At 40.8% G+C, this 16,196-nt stretch overlaps 1 protein-coding gene across 1 annotated transcript in view; it reads left to right on the top strand.

The window, feature by feature from the left end:
• LOC127658744 (activin receptor type-2A-like) overlaps positions 1-15,242 on the top strand; it is an 84,242-nt gene extending 69,000 nt beyond the window's left edge. The window contains exons 7-12 of the mRNA XM_052148217.1: positions 1,295-1,438; positions 4,357-4,502; positions 4,669-4,783; positions 6,486-6,624; positions 11,146-11,276; positions 11,584-15,242. Of these exons, the coding sequence (XP_052004177.1) occupies positions 1,295-1,438; positions 4,357-4,502; positions 4,669-4,783; positions 6,486-6,624; positions 11,146-11,276; positions 11,584-11,778 (870 nt within the window). The 3' untranslated portion in view covers positions 11,779-15,242. The remainder of the gene's footprint in view (positions 1-1,294; positions 1,439-4,356; positions 4,503-4,668; positions 4,784-6,485; positions 6,625-11,145; positions 11,277-11,583) is intronic.
• Positions 15,243-16,196: the final 954 nt, after the last annotated feature.

Genomic DNA, 16,196 nt, shown 5'->3' with positions numbered 1-16,196 from the left:
CCGCCGATCTTGATCCTGCCGGAGCTCAAGCAGGGTTTGTTGGTGGCCCTGATGGAGATTAGCGAGGGACTGGAGGATTTCCGCCAGCTGGGAGGACTCTATGGGGCGACTTGGTTCCATTACGTAACCAAAAAAAATAGTCCCGGGTTTCTGCACCACTGTGAAATAGCTCAAGGACGGGACGGAAACAAACGTCAACTTAAGGGGTAAGTTTTTAATTCTTACGTTTTTTTTTATAACACATCAGAGACAGTCTTCCTTGGTTCTCTCCCTCATGCTCCGTCGCTCCTGCCCTTTTATGCCGCTCTCCTCACGTTACTGAAATTAGACACAGGTGTTAGTTATCATTTAGCTCAGGTGTGAGCGCCCTTACCGCTTTTCTCTCCCGGACGGGCGCTTGACCACGCCCCCGCTGCCACAATAACTTTAGAAATTACCTCAAACTCCGACATTTTCCAGATGCAAATGACATGCTAGAGCTGGTACAGGCAACAGAGATGATCATGCTGATTCATGACGAAAGATGGCAGTACACCGTCGAACACCACTGTCGCATCGGTACTTAAAGCACACGAAGAAGAGCAATACTAACTCTAGCTAGAGAACTACTGAATGCCCCTTTATACACTGATCTGTTTCTCACCCACAGCTATCATATCACTTCAGATGATAAGGAGTCATATGGATTACTTGTATGTGATTTTTGGAGTGTCCAAATTTTGGCCACCCATTCATTTGCATTGTATGGGCATGCATTGCTGAAATATTCTTCTAAAAATCTTAATTTGTGTTCAGCAGACGAAAGAAAGTCATATACATCTGGGATGGCATGATGGTGAGTAAATAATGAGAGAATCTTCATTTTTGGGTGAACTATTCCTTTAAATTATCTGCATTCAGTCAAATTTATTGCATTTAAATTGTGGGTGAATAGTTTAATCCATTATTTTGGCTACTCCATAAAAGCCTCTATTGGAAACAATAATGTTAATAAATAGATTTATAGTGCATTAAAGTGTTTTCTGCAGAGTTAAGAATGCATTCAGCAAAAACAGGTTCTGCACCAAACTGCCCTTTGTGAAAGCTGTTAGTATGGATGGCAGAAAAATGATGTGCTACGTTTGCATCCGGTGTGGAAAAGACCTCGCTTACAGAAACTGAGTTGACAGTGAATGTCTTATCAATTGTTTCTAATAGTCAGCAAGCAGCCTTACATTACAGAGAATCAATATTCTAGAGGATTTCCCATCCTGCCAGTGTTCTGTAATAACGGTGTACGTTATGTCTTTCTCAGGACAAGCTGTCTTGGCAGAACGAGTATGACATTTACAATCTCCCCGGCATGAGGCATGAGAATCTTCTGCATTTTATCAGTGCCGAGAAGAGGGGAATCAACCTGGACATTGAACTGTGGCTCATCACGGCTTACCATGAGAAGGTTTGTAGCTTTATATTGGTTGTACATTTTTGGCTAGCTTCAGCGACACACTTAGAAAGGGGTGGTCTTTTGGTAATTGTTGTTTGTGGTTGTCGTAACGTTGATTTATTTTTTTTCCTGTGGCCTTGGCTTTAACATGCACTAATGCATATGAGCATGTAACAGGATCCAGGGTCACATTTTATGAAACTCATCCAGTTTCATGGCCAGCAAAGTGCATGAGTTTATGGATTTATAAGATGTTCAGTTGAGAAACGTGATGTCAAAGTTTTCAAATTAATCTCTCTGCCATCAAGATAGCAGTGTTACACATTGTACTCTTTTGCAATAGTTTTTTATTGCTCTTGCTCATTTAAACAATCAATCCCACCATCTGAAGACTGTGAAATAAACATAACAAGGAACACTGATAAAGGATAAGTAGAAATAATACATCACATAAAAAATAAAAGCTATTTATGCAAGCTTCTGACAAACTTCTGTCCATAGATTTGCAGTGTTGTCTATAAAACACTTAGTTGTGATGGTCTGCATGAGATTTGTTCTCCAGACACAGAAAGAATCAAATAGCAATATAGATATAGATCAATATAACTACTGGTAATATATAATATAGTGCTTGCCTGTTTCCATCTTCCTCTCTCTCGTCAACAGTTCACTCTAACTTTTAACTGTCTTGTCTAATGATAAAAATGCAAATATCAATAAAACTAATATCATGTTCCTTCTGCAAGTATGTGGATATCTCGTTTAAAAAGATATCTCGTTTGAACAAATCCAGCGTCCTTTGGAGTGATCGTATATCTTCGTCTAAAGCATGTATTCTATGAGTCTCTTTTCAACAGTTCCCTGTAACGCTTCATTTCCTTGTGTTATGATAAAAAGGCAAACATAATGCTTCTTTCCTATACTGTCTGCAAAAATGAGGATATCTTGTTTAAACAGATGTAATTCACAAAAATCCAGCATTTTCTTCCTGTTGAGCACTCATATAATATCTTTCTCTGAAGCATCTATCAATCTGAATCAAAATTCTGTTCCTCTGATTTACAAATTTTGCATGACAGTCAGTCTGTGAGAAGTAGGCGATCTGAGCTGTGTAAACTGTTTGCTGCTCATTGGATCTGCACTAGCGCTTGAGAGCAACAGCTCTTCATGTGTGCTATAAGCAAATGTCATTGTGGCAGACAGGTATCTTGCTCACCGTAAAGGAGGAAGCAGGAACCGGGTTTACAATCAAAAGACTTTTAATTCAACACAACATAAAACTGCTTTGCAGCATAACAAAACCATGACGCACACACAACTCTGTGTGCTCTCTCGTTCTGATGACTTTTCAGTCCAACAGATGGAATGCACATGTTTAGCGGCTGTGGGCACCTTCCACTCTCTCCCGAACTGGCGTCTCCGGCTCCCTCTCCCGGCTGATTGCGGTAACTCAGCGCCAGGCGTCCATCCTAACGGGGAACCAACTGGCCTGACTTACTCCCCCCTCCCTTCCTGGTGGAGGTGTTATCCTTTTGGCCATTCTTCCGCTGGCTGGCCTTCCCCACCTCCTGGGGACATGAGTAGGATGAGGGGAGGGAGAGGGAAAGAGAGAGAGGGAGAGAGAGAGAGAGAGAGAGAGAGAGAGAGAAAATAAAAAGAGAAGTGAAAAAGAAAGAAAAAACTCCAGTTTCCTACCACACCTCCATTCGGTCCTCAGCCAGCTGCACAGCAGTCCTCAGCGATGCGAGGCGATTACACTGGAACCCTCAGCCGTTACTTCCTGTAGCGTACTGATGAACCGCTCCAGTACCACCGGATTGATCATGCCCTCGGCGTCACAGTCTTCTTTTAGCGGCGAGGTGTCTCTGAAGGCGCGTCTTCCTCCAATCCCGGGTTTTGGCACTACTGTGGCAGACAGGTCACTTGCTCACAGGTCTCATCCTCAAGGAGGGAGCAGGAACCAGGATTACAACCAAAATAATTTAAATTCAACACAACATAAAACTGCTCTTCATCATAACAAAACCATAACGCACACACAGCACCATGTGTTCTCTCATTCTGATGACTTTTCAGTCCAACAGACGGAATGCACACGTTTAGTGGCTATGTGCACCTCCCTCTCTCTCCCAAACTGGCTTCTCCGGTTCCTCTTTATCCCTCTCCCGGCTGATTGCGGTAACACAGCGTCAGGCGTCCATCCTAACAGCTCGGCCCCACCCTCCTCATCACAGTCATATTCATTGTGCTCAGTATATACACTTGGTTTGATTTGGTCTTTTGTGACAAAATGTAACTGCTAATGCACACATGCCATCTGTGGTTGCTGTTATTTCCTTCTTCCTAATATATTAACTATTTATTTATGTGCAAATTAATTACTAAAATTGGATGACTAACAGAAATCAGAAGAAAATGCTGTCTACCATTTCAAGCACAATCTTATTTTTTAAAGATTAAAGTTAAAGGATTATGTGAAATTTTGAGTAAACATGTAAAAAATAAGAGTTTATAATTTTTTTTGCTATTTTATGTGTGCAATTTACTATATAAAATTGTGTGATATATCGGCCACCCTGCTCTCTGGAAATCAGCATCGGCCATTAAAAAACACATGCCGGTCAACCACTAATATAGATTGTTGATTACATAAGAAATATTTTTGTTTGTCGTTTGCAAGTAGAGTTCTATTGCACAAAATTAAAAAAAATTATGTAAAGAGATCATTAGAAATATATTTTGACTGAAATTAGCAAAAAAATTGTGTGGCACACAAATTGAGTTTTGCAGATACTTCATTTGCAGTCATGCTGGATGTTATTGCTGAGTTGATAAGTTCTCTCATATTGTTATCAGTTAAACAGTTTTAGTAGTTTTATGTGAACTGCAAAGCCATGATTGATCAAAACTTTTCTGCTGTCTGTGCCCAGGGCTCACTGACAGACTATCTAAAGGCAAATGTAGTGACGTGGAATGATCTGTGTCACATTGCTCAGACCATGGCTCGAGGCCTGGCTTTCCTGCATGCCGACATCCCAGGACACAGAGATGGCCACAAAACAGCAATCGCACACAGGTAAGAGATGCAGCACCCTCCAAGAACCATCCCACTACTTGGATATATTGAACCTGGCGACCACTATTTTTAATTATGTGCCACCTATATTCCCTTAAATTGGCTTATGTGACCATTTTAATTAGCTGCTTTTACATATTTGTTCCTTTGTATTGTGTTTGAATAGGGATATTAAGAGCAAGAATGTGCTACTGAAGGCAAACCTGTCAGCCTGTATAGCGGACTTTGGTCTGGCTCTGAAATTTGAGGCAGGAAAGTCAGCTGGGGACACACATGGGCAGGTAAGTGCTGATGGAAAGCAGAGTCCTGCACGGGTTCGGGGTACCCGCAAATTTTGGTCAAACGGGTGAAAAATATCCAACTGTGTCGGATACGGATGCGGGTCGGGTCGGACACGGGGAAACGCGGGTCTAAACACGGGTTCAAAACAGTCACGTGCAAATGTAAAAATAAATGCATATTTTTAGGAACACATCTACAAAACTATGCCTGCCCTGTATTTCAAGTTGATAAAATATTTGTTTTTAGTTTATTTGAGCCCGCGCCCTCCCATGAGTCTCTAGGCCTAACGTTACATTCACTTTTAAAAAATCACACAACCACTCGAACTGCTGCATGAGTCGTTTAGATGGATAGTGAGGAGTTGAAAAAAAAATAGCTAGAGGAGATTATAAAGTTGTCGACAATACTTCATCGAAACTCAAGTCAAGTGTGTGGGAGAAATTTGGAGTCATCTCTGATGAAGAAAGCAACATTGTGAAAGGCTTTGCTGCATGCAAAACCTGCCTTAAAGTTTTCGTGTTCGATAGCCGAAAATATGGAACTTCGTCGCTGAGGAAGCACGCAGATACCTGCAGTAACAAACCGAACACCAGTTCTATCGAACAGTATCTTTCAAAGGGGACAGAACTGAAGGTGCCTCGTAGAGATGATAAGGACACCATAACCAGGCTGTCTGTGAACTTTTCTTTCATTTAAAATTATCACATAGCCTACACTGTTTGTTATTGTCTAATTTAAAACTGTTAAGTAGGCCTATGTGTGGTGTGAAATTGTCTGATGTGCTAGATGAAATTGCATTGTTTTGTGGTAACGTTAGCCATGTTCTGTATAGGCTATCGGCTTTTTGACAGCTTTGGCTGTTGTCCTTGTCTTAAGGCAATCTGCCAAAGGCAATAAAAATGTGAAAAAAGTGTGTCTATAATGTGATTGGCTAAACTGATTTTATTTCGGGTGCGGGTCGGGTCTTGGTTCAATTTTAAGTGGATCGTGTCGGGTTGCGGATTTTAATTACTGCTGCTGTCGGAAAACGGGTCGGATGCGGTTTTAAGCACTGCGGGTATGGGCGGGTGCAGATTTACAAAATCGGACCCGTGCAGCTCTCTGATGGAAAGCCAGTTGAGACATTCCAGAATTCATGGTGATCATCAGCTCCTGCTTAAAGTGCAAAAGTAAGCATACAGTTTGTCAAATAAAACTACCTATTGTATGTTACAAAAGGTACAAAAACAATCAAGTCCACGCATAGGACATTTGCACATGCACACTTTTGGCTATCATTACCTACAGCATTCTACAGTTATGGCCATTGAAGACTTATGATCATCTGTCACTATAGTTGTTCAAACTATATTGATATTCTTATCACAGCTGGCTTGACTGCAGTAGAAAGATTGCTAATATGATTGATAATATTGATTTTCTTATGTTTATTAATTATAGGATTGATTTGATCCTTAAGTGCCAGTACTTTTAAATCCCTTTTACCTGCATGATATTCTAATTCATTATGTTTGAGCATTTGAAGCCATAGAGTGTATTTAGATAATTCAAATATCTTCACTTACTTCAATGAAAAAGGCCTATATATCACTGATGTAGTACTCATCAAAAGGCACCACTTGCATGTAAATATGTGACCATTGTTTAGAGAAGATTACTATTATGCTAATCAGAGTGTGATGATCATTTTGTGTTCTCCAGGTGGGAACAAGGCGTTACATGGCCCCAGAGGTGTTGGAGGGGGCCATCAACTTCCAGCGGGACTCTTTCCTCAGGATAGACATGTATGCAGTGGGGCTGGTGCTGTGGGAGCTAGCATCTCGCTGCACTGCATCTGATGGTACGAATGCATGAGCTGCCGTTCTTCTGAAACATTTGACATCACACATTGCACTACATTGCAGATTAATCTGAGTTCTCCTTGCTGCGAGAATAAGTACACACATCCAGATTGGATTAGCAATTAACACCAGACTCATTCACTGAACCACAGTGACCACTTTATTAGGTACACCTGTACACCTACTTATTCATGCGATTATCTAATCAGCCAATCGTGTGGCAGCATTGCAATGCATAAAATCATGCAGATACTGGTCAAATCACATCAAACATCAGCACTTTGTTGATGAGAGAGGTCAATGGAGGATGGCCAGACTGGTTCGAGCTGACAGAAAGGCTATGGTGACTCAGATAACCCCTCTGTACAATTGTAGTGAGCAGAATAGTATCTCAGAATGCACAACATGTGGATCCTTGAGGCGAATGGGCTACAACAGCAGAAGACCATGTCGAGTTCCACTTCTGTCTGCCAAGAACAGAAAGCATAGGCTGCATTGGACCTACCATTTGTGCACCTCAGCAGAAATTGAGATTCATCAGACCAGGTTTTTCCAATCGTCTACTGTCCAGTTTTGGTGAGCCTGTGCCCACCGCAGCTGACAATAGTCAACCAGTCTAGCCATTCTCTGTTGACCTCTCTCATCAACGAGGCATTTCTTTCCACAGAAATGTAAGTGCAGCTTAGTTCTAGCGGGAAGACTAGGAAACCCCTAGCCAATCACATGTAAGCCATTGCTTTATAAGTCTGCTCACAATCTATCACATTGCTGTTTCAGTGCGCTAACACGGCAACATCATTCTATAGGGCTGTCTGATGTTGAGTCTATTTTGCTCTCCGACTAGCCATATCCAGCTACGGACATGGACTTATTAACAACTCCTTACCATTCCTGGCGCAACACATGTCTGCAAATTTCCGGATTCTCAGTGGGATTGCGCCTTCTTGTAATCATAATAGACATGTTCTGACCTCTCCAGGCCAAAGGAGAACCAGTGCACAGAACATCTCTGGAAGCCTGCCTTCCATTTCCAATGATACCATCACTTCATCTCAACTTTTCCCCATATCAAACCCATGGGGATTAAACAACCAGCAAACCCGGATCTTCATCCATATCTCATTCACTTTGGAGATCTCCCTCAATCGAGCTACTGCATCCTCAATTAGTATGCACGACCTGGCACGGAAGGAGGGCGCTCCTCGCAAAGTCCGTCAAAATCATGGGCTCAGGCAGCAGTGTTTTCCATCAGAAATAAGCTAAGTTCTTATTATATCCATCAAATGCATTTCTATCTAGTCATGGTCTAGGCATTCTGTTGCCATGCTGTCTGTTCATCATTAGCTGCCATGCTGTCTGTTCATCATAACACATCCGCATCAATATCAAATGCCAGTATTTCATGTCAACAGCGCATTCGCTCTCATAGTAATGGCAGGCAATCACGCGTTCACAGCGTGATCACATGAGGGTAACTCGGTCAAGGTTCACTCGCATGTCATTCACTGTGTTGCATGCCCGAGTGTTCCCCATCGGGGAATTAAGATCATTATTCAGTCATATCATCATGTACAGTCATTGCTTATTGTACGGGGTCCCATCTCTTCATTCAGTAAGATATCCCTGTTTTGTTGGTCGCCTTCGCTCTATTCACGTAGTGGATGCTTTACAATACAATTTGTCATCCCTATGCCCTACTAACTAGGAAAGAAAGCGCTCATGATGTGGGCACTCCGAGGGAGCATGGTATCACAGTTTAATATAGCCTTCACTAAAGTCTTGTGAAAGGGTCCTTGGTGAAAGAAATAACTTGTTTCGTTCGGTACAACATTTCGAGTTTCCTAACCGAGCACCTCCAACGGCGCACTAATGCCGATCCGTAAAGCACAGCGTTTTCTTACTCTATACAAAATTCCACATTCTCGTAAGCACCAATGTTGTGGCACACCTCTGACACACCTAGCGGTAGGCTCCGCTACGCATCCCCTTATTCATCAGATTATTCAATTACCAGCATAATGCATATCGACATATGATCAGGTCATACATGGAGTAATTCCCATTTCACGACATATTTATGTTTTATTACTCATTCAGACATCGTTAAAATGCAGAAATTTGTTTGGTATGTCTTCATAAATCATCCACTCATCTTAGTTCCAACCTCGTTTCAATCTATGGGGATCTTCAAGCACTCAGGCTTTATCAGTGTTCCAAATTTCAAAGCTCGTGAGCCTAACAGTCATGTTAGCCCAACTACTGTACATTACTTTTAAGTATCAAAGCATTTCGATATGATGCTGTTCACCTTTAATATGCATGGTCAGGGACGTTACATTTTAGTAGCAGGTAAGTAGGCCTGGCAAACATTGGATAAAACCTGTGCCTATATTTTTCAATATAGCTTCTACGCTCCATCCGCTCTCTTTGAAATGTATCCCATCATCACGGCCAGCATTATATGGGGTTCCCTTTGGACACGCAAATACTTTGTAGTTTTGCGACAACTCTGCAGTCATCACTATAATCAATAAATTTCGGTTCTCCTCGAACCATCATGTCCCTTATGAGATGTCTGACATAGCAGATTATTTCCTGCAACCTCATTATCTCAGCCAGACACATTCCTGGGTTTTTCAATGTAATCTCTGTCTCCCTCCCTCATTTTGCTTCCAGGAGTTCCACTGACCATGCAAAAAAAAAGATCCTTGCCAACCCTCTCAGACCTCCTGCCGGATTAAGCCCCTCTTTACTGCCCCATTTAAATTTCGCTCCAACTCCCACGCAAAAAGGACTTGCCCGGTCCACACTTCCTACTACTCCACCTGGGCCCACTATTCCACCTCCTGCCAATCACGCAGTACTCCCTATTTTCCGTTCTGATCTCCCATTGTGCGTGTTCATTCCCTTTTGCTTCCACACTAGATATCTCAAATTTCCTCCCCAATTTATCATTCCATCCCAAGCCCCCATTTACCGCCACTGGTTAAAACTTTATGGTCTCTCCATAAAGAGAGTATTCCTTTTGCATCAGAGCAGCTTCTACTAGTGCTCTTCAAGGTATACTGGAATCCACTGTCAAGATGCTTGGCCGCTGGTCTTCTTAATCCAACCTGAAATATAGTCGACCTAACCCAAATAATCAAACAAGCTCAACTCTCCATCAGCCATAAGTTTTCATGCCTATATGGTGGTGGTTGGTGGCTCTCTCCCAGCACATCCTTCCCTATACAATGACATCCTCCACCACCAGTTGAATCCCATCCTGTATGGGTGTAGGCTCCTCGCCCCTGCCTCCTATCTCCGGCAGGATATGACGTTCCGAGTACTCCAACTTTGGACCGCCAGACTGGGCTTACGCCAAAGAGAGACATTACATTTCTGTTTTATATTCATCAAATAAATGTCATCTTTTTTTCACACAGTCTGCAGGTCTTCCTGATAGAACTGTCATTCACTAGATGTTTTTATTTTTGGCACCATTCTGAGTAAACTCTGGGGACTAGTGTGCATGAAAATACCAGGAGATCAGAAGTTATGGAAATACTCAAACCAACACGTCTGGCACCAACAATCATGCCACTGTCGAAATCACTGAGATCAAATTTTTTCCCTATTCTGATGGTTGATATGAACATTACCTGAAGTTCCTGACATGTATCTGTATGATTTTATAAATTGCACTGATGCCACACAAATGGCTGATTAGGTAATCGCATGAATAAGTAGGTGTGCAGGTGCAACTAATAAAGTGGTCACTGAGTGTATACATAACATTTATAAAATATAGTATATATTACATAGTTTGAATCTAATGTTTGGTGCTTTTTAATAACTACAAAGTATCGCTAAGGAATCAGAACCAGAGTCCCATTCCTAGACTGGATTGAGGTCAAATGTAATATACTGCATTTATTTTGAGTGGGAATACGACTGGCAGCACTCCCCATCCCACACACGCTCACACAATTTCAATATGTTTTATTGCCACTCGGGTTCCTGAATCAGCATGCAACTGTTATTCAATATTGTTGCCTGGTCTAATGGAACAGTATTGATCAGATGTGGAGAGTGAAGCAGACCTCAGGGGATTGTTGTGGCAGGAGTTATCATGTGTGGCCACCCCATTGAGCACAGTGCATGATGGGATAGAAAAGAAAGCCCTAAGAGATTTAGTGCTGATGAATGAATGAATTTTACAATTATGTAGTGCTTTTCTTTAGTTTGTTCAGTTAAGTTCATTTCAGTTAAGTGGTGGAAACACTTGGAACTGATTTGTGAGTGAATCATACTTTTTTGTTGGTTCTATTCTGAGAATCAGTTCACAAATCATTCTGAATCTTTCCTTAATAAATCATTATTAATGATTTGAACAACCCTATCCTGTAATCGCAAACAACTGGAAAGGTAATGGAGAAGTCTTGGAAGTTCATTGGTCAAAATGAGTGGGAACACTGACAATCAAACTCAAGACTTAATGGTAAGACTTGATGTGAGCAGATGTTTGTTTGTTTCTGAAGGTCCAGTTGATGAATACATGCTCCCATTTGAGGAGGAGGTGGGGCAGCATCCCACACTGGAGGACATGCAGGAGGTGGTGGTCCATAAAAAGCTTCGCCCCACTCTTAGGGAGTGCTGGCAGAAACATCTGGTATGTAACATCCAACGTTTAACCTCACTGCCACTCATTGGGCTTATTATTGAATATAATGTTTTATAACATGTATGTTCATTCCAGCTTGGCAGTATGACAGTACATAATGTGCAACAGTAGAAATCTATCATCCGGTAGAGATTTTGCTGTAGTGTTTATACTCTGGTAGATATATTGGGCAGGACATGTTTAAGTTATTAAGGTTAGGGTTATAAGGGTTAGTTGTTTATGGTTGCCAAGCAACATTGCAAAGATGTATGATTTTGGTTATACTGTGGAAACCTAATGTGTTTTTATCTCTCAGGGTCTGGCAGTGCTGTGTGAGACTATAGAGGAGTGTTGGGACCACGAGGCAGAGGCACGTCTCTCCGCAGGCTGTGTCGAGGAACGTGTGGTCCAAATGCGGCGTCAGACAAGCATCTCCGCCCCAGAGGATATAGTCACTGTTGTAACCATGGTGACCAACGTAGACTTTAGCCCTAAGGAGTACAGTCTATGACTAGAGGATATCGGCGTGTGAATTGCAGGCCGACTGTACAGAAAAGATGCATCTAGGATGGTGAACTGCAGTTTCAGACATGTCCTGTACTCACGGCTGGAACAATGCCGACTATGAATTCTGCAACGAATCTGAGTACAATAAAGGTTTACCTGGAGCCAGCTGTTAATGTATGTGTGTATATAAAACTACCGCAATGGGGTGCCCTGGTAAGAATGGATGTATTGTAATCCACTACAAGGAATACAATCCACTACACTGAATAAAAAACAAACCTCTTCTTTGGCGTTTCTCTGTTTGGAGAAGGATCTTTCCCTGTTGAAGGAGAAAATCAGACTCCTCCGAATGGAGCTCATGTCATTTTAGTATAAAAAAGGGCAACATACAAAAGACACATTTAATGTGTTTGTATGAATGACTATTGTAATGCCAATAAGCTTCTTGAATGTGTAGTGTGACGCTGCTGTACAGATATCAACAGAAAGGGTGACGATAAAATCCAAATCAACACTTGTTTTTCAGATAACCACCAACCTCTCGACAAGGTATACCTCAGTTTCTCATCCTAATAATATGTTTGTTTTGTAACACAATATTATATAAAAAAGAGGCTTTTCAATGACCTCGTTTGGCGTGGAAGCTTTTTAAATATGGGGAACCATTTTTATATGACAGATTATGCCAAGAAACGATGGCCATTCATAAACCAGTGTTCTGCCTTCTTTCTTTTAGTTGATGTTCTTTGTGTTGCCCTGCTGTTTCAAATGTGATATTTTGTTTTTCAGCATTGTGACCGTGTGTTTGTTGAATCGACTTTTTGACCTTTATTGAGACTTGTTGAGAAGAAGAAAAATCCCTGAAAATATGAATTTTGTGAAAATAATACAGAAGCACTTACCAATATAGGTTTGCGGTGTCCTCACAACATTGACGTATTTGCATGCCTTGTTTTCTTTTCTCCATTTCTTTACTTTTTTTTTTTTTTTACTTTTTTTTGCATTAGTCATGTGGAAGTTGTGCATGAAATCTCATTAGCTGTTATGGAAAAGCCCTTGTATTCATTATTCATTGAGCTAAAATATTTCCTGGCTTCAGGGTGTCACTTTTTTTTTGTTTAATTTCCATTTAATTTGTCAAATCCTGGTCTTCTGCGATCACTGTCCGCTTTTGAAATGCTGCGAGTAGAAGATACCCTCAAGCACTCCACTAGAACCAGCCACATCATGAAGCCAAACCTCACGAGTGACATTGCAAAACTGGTTTCAGATCAGCAGCCAGACATCTGTCCACACACATCAACAAAAACTGTATCTCAAGATGTCTCAGGAGGCGTTTCCCTTTGCTTTGAGCCATTCTGGTGACCCTTGTTTTATTATGTATGCAAGGGTCCTTGATACACCTTAGTGTGGTCATAATATGTGCACTAACATCACTAGCAGGGACTGTTTCACAGCTCAAAGACCACTTTCAGTATGGTAAAATACAAGCACCTAGCAAATTGCTGAAAAGACCCTAAACATACATTGTGAACTAAAGTCAACATCAGGATTATGGCACTACTATGCATATGTTATGATGCCTAGTTGTCTGAGAGATTTAAGCTATTAATAAGCTGTTATGGGGACCGGACATTTAGGTCCCTTTCAATGAAAGCTCTTTCTCTACTGTAGCACTCTAATCAGCCTGTTCTGTTTATATTTAATCTGATTGTTTCCGCTGTCCAGAGGCTTTGAGGATGATACAGTAAAATAAGGTTATGTGCTATCTTTCAATGGTAGAATGAGAGCATTCACCTCATCTCCACGCACACTTTGTGACAGTGGTCCTGTTCCAAATGGCGCACTTGATGTGATCCATTGAACTTAAGATTGCCACCACATTTGCTTGACCATAAAAAAGACCATATGATGTCACATTTGTCATTTTATGCTTCAGAAGTATGCTCATCAGCACCCCTTTGGGGCTGCTATGTGCCCTCAATGTGCCGTTTCGCAGAACCCATGCTGATTCCACTTGATCCCACAGCAGACTACTACACGACAGTTTAAGGCTTGGGTATACTTAGTTTTTCTGTGTGCCATGATGTCTTTTGCACAGTTGAGTGTTCTAGCCTTTCAAAGGTTTCTCTTTTGACCACAAGCGGTTTGACTAGTCTTTTGTGAAACTTACTGCTTTCAAATATGCATACTTCCCCCACTCTATAGTATCCCAAAATCAGTATGACGATTGAGTATTATATCCAAATCCTCAGTATTCAAGAAATACCCTGATGACCTACTACATTGGGCAAGATTCTGAAGTACGCGTCAAACTCATAATGTATCTGGAGTTGAGGGGACGTCAGATTCAATATTCTGAATTAAAAAAAAAAAAGTTCTCATCAATTGTAAGTGCTATATATAGTGTGTGTATATAGTATATACTGTATATACCAAGAACGTTTTTTCTAGATGTTAAATTGTACTTGTTTATGAAAACCAGAATATGTTATTTTCACAGTCGTTGTTACTACGTTTTATATTCAGTCATGGGACAATGCCCATGCTCCGGATAAAGTATGCCTGGGAATGTATTCATACTACTCACCTGCATACCTCAAGGACGAGATGTACATACTTCATCAAATGCAGTACGTTCTCTGACAGTGCGTGAATACGGCGCAGCTACCCTTTGGTACAGTCAGTTCCAGGTGCATGCGCAGACAACGTGCACAGATGTGCACTGTCTACTTGTCTAGAAAAACTTGGCTGAATGCAATCTGTTTGCATGTACTGTACCTATAACTACATTTCTGTTAAGCACACTGTGCACAAGACTTAATGGCACATAGAAAAATGAAGTATACTTTGCCCTTTAGACGGCATTGTTTCAAAGCGTGGACACAGAAAATGGCCACAAGGGCTTTGGGTGGAATTTGGGACACTGTCTTTGACTCTGCAGATGCAGAATTGAACTCTTCAAGAAAAACACATAGATACTTTGGTTCAGTCAAATGGCTACGAGACCGAGCCAAAGGTCTCGTTCTGGTTTATTTGCAGACAGGGTTAGGACAAGTGACAGTTCACATTTGCTCTTTAACATCCCGGTTCGAGAGCCTCTCTTCATAGTCCTATTCAGGGAGGTTCGTGTGTCAGTTTTTGCAATTCACCTTTGACTCTAAACACTAATGAAGTTTCACTAAACGTGAGGAATTGCTGCGGGCTTGTATATGGTTTTCACCAGGTGCTGTCCTGTTCCCCCGACTGTTCTCAAAGTCTGTTTTTCTCACTAACATGAATCTGGTCTAAAGGAAGTTGAATAAGGACACACCCCTCAGAAGAAAAGCCAAACTTATAAGCCCCACATACACTAGAAGACTCGATTGAAAATGCACAGTATGTACATATGAATGTTGTATTAGATTGTGAAAAGAGGTTTTTTTTTATTATTATCGTCTCAAAGTAAAAAAAAAAAAAAAAAAAAAACTTTACTGATATAATTATTTTTATTATTATTAAACAAATATTTTAATGTTTATTTTGTACATCTGTATTTTAGTTGTATTAATTTATGTCATGGCCCAACACATTTTTTTCTGGATTTATAAAAAGCCTTTTTTTCCCCTGGATTTATGAGAAGCTTTCTCTATTTATAAAACTGGTCTGATAAAAGACTACACAAGAAATCAGTCCTTTACCTCAAGACTTTCACAGTGTAGCACGACAGACAACATTGTGCAACTTTGCAAGTATTGCTCCTGGGATGCGACCAGCAGCTTCTCTCTTTCATCTTTGATCTCATACACAATCTTGGGTCTTCAGTGAACTAGTATACCATTGAGTGAATGTCTCCACTTTACCAAAACTCTCCATTTTTGGTGCAAGCAGCTGTATTACCATTGTGCTGGACATGCCATTTTTGTCCATTTTCTCGAGTATTTAATGCATTCAGGGCCTGAACAGACATAATTGTTACATAAATGTACAGATAAAATGTTATGCTACTACTCCCCTCAAATAAAGTATAGTGACTGCTCTCGAATCTGTGCTGTGTGTTTCAACTATTTACCCTAATAGACATTATTAACACATTATTTATTGAACTATTGACATTTTGATTTTCCCAAATCTGTAATATCTAGCCTTACATGTGCTTGATGAATAACTGTCCTGTATAAACACGCCACTAGATGTCAGCATTTGACCTCGTTCTGGATACTTTCAGATTATAAAACTTTCTTGATACTCTATAATGCTGACTTTTTATGGCCCAGTTATTGAAAGCTTTGTAGTGTGTTTATTATACTTACCACATTACAGCAATCTGGAAGCATGGTGTGGAAATACTATACTATTTGTCTGGAATATTGGAGAAAAATGTATCTTCATAAATTACATGCAGGCATGCATTCAGCTTGCATACAGGCACTGTTATGAAGT

The sequence above is a fragment of the Xyrauchen texanus genome, chromosome 18 (assembly GCF_025860055.1).
Source record: "Xyrauchen texanus isolate HMW12.3.18 chromosome 18, RBS_HiC_50CHRs, whole genome shotgun sequence".
Taxonomy (NCBI): Eukaryota; Metazoa; Chordata; class Actinopteri; order Cypriniformes; family Catostomidae; genus Xyrauchen; species Xyrauchen texanus.
This window is presented reverse-complemented; position numbering and strand designations above follow the sequence as displayed.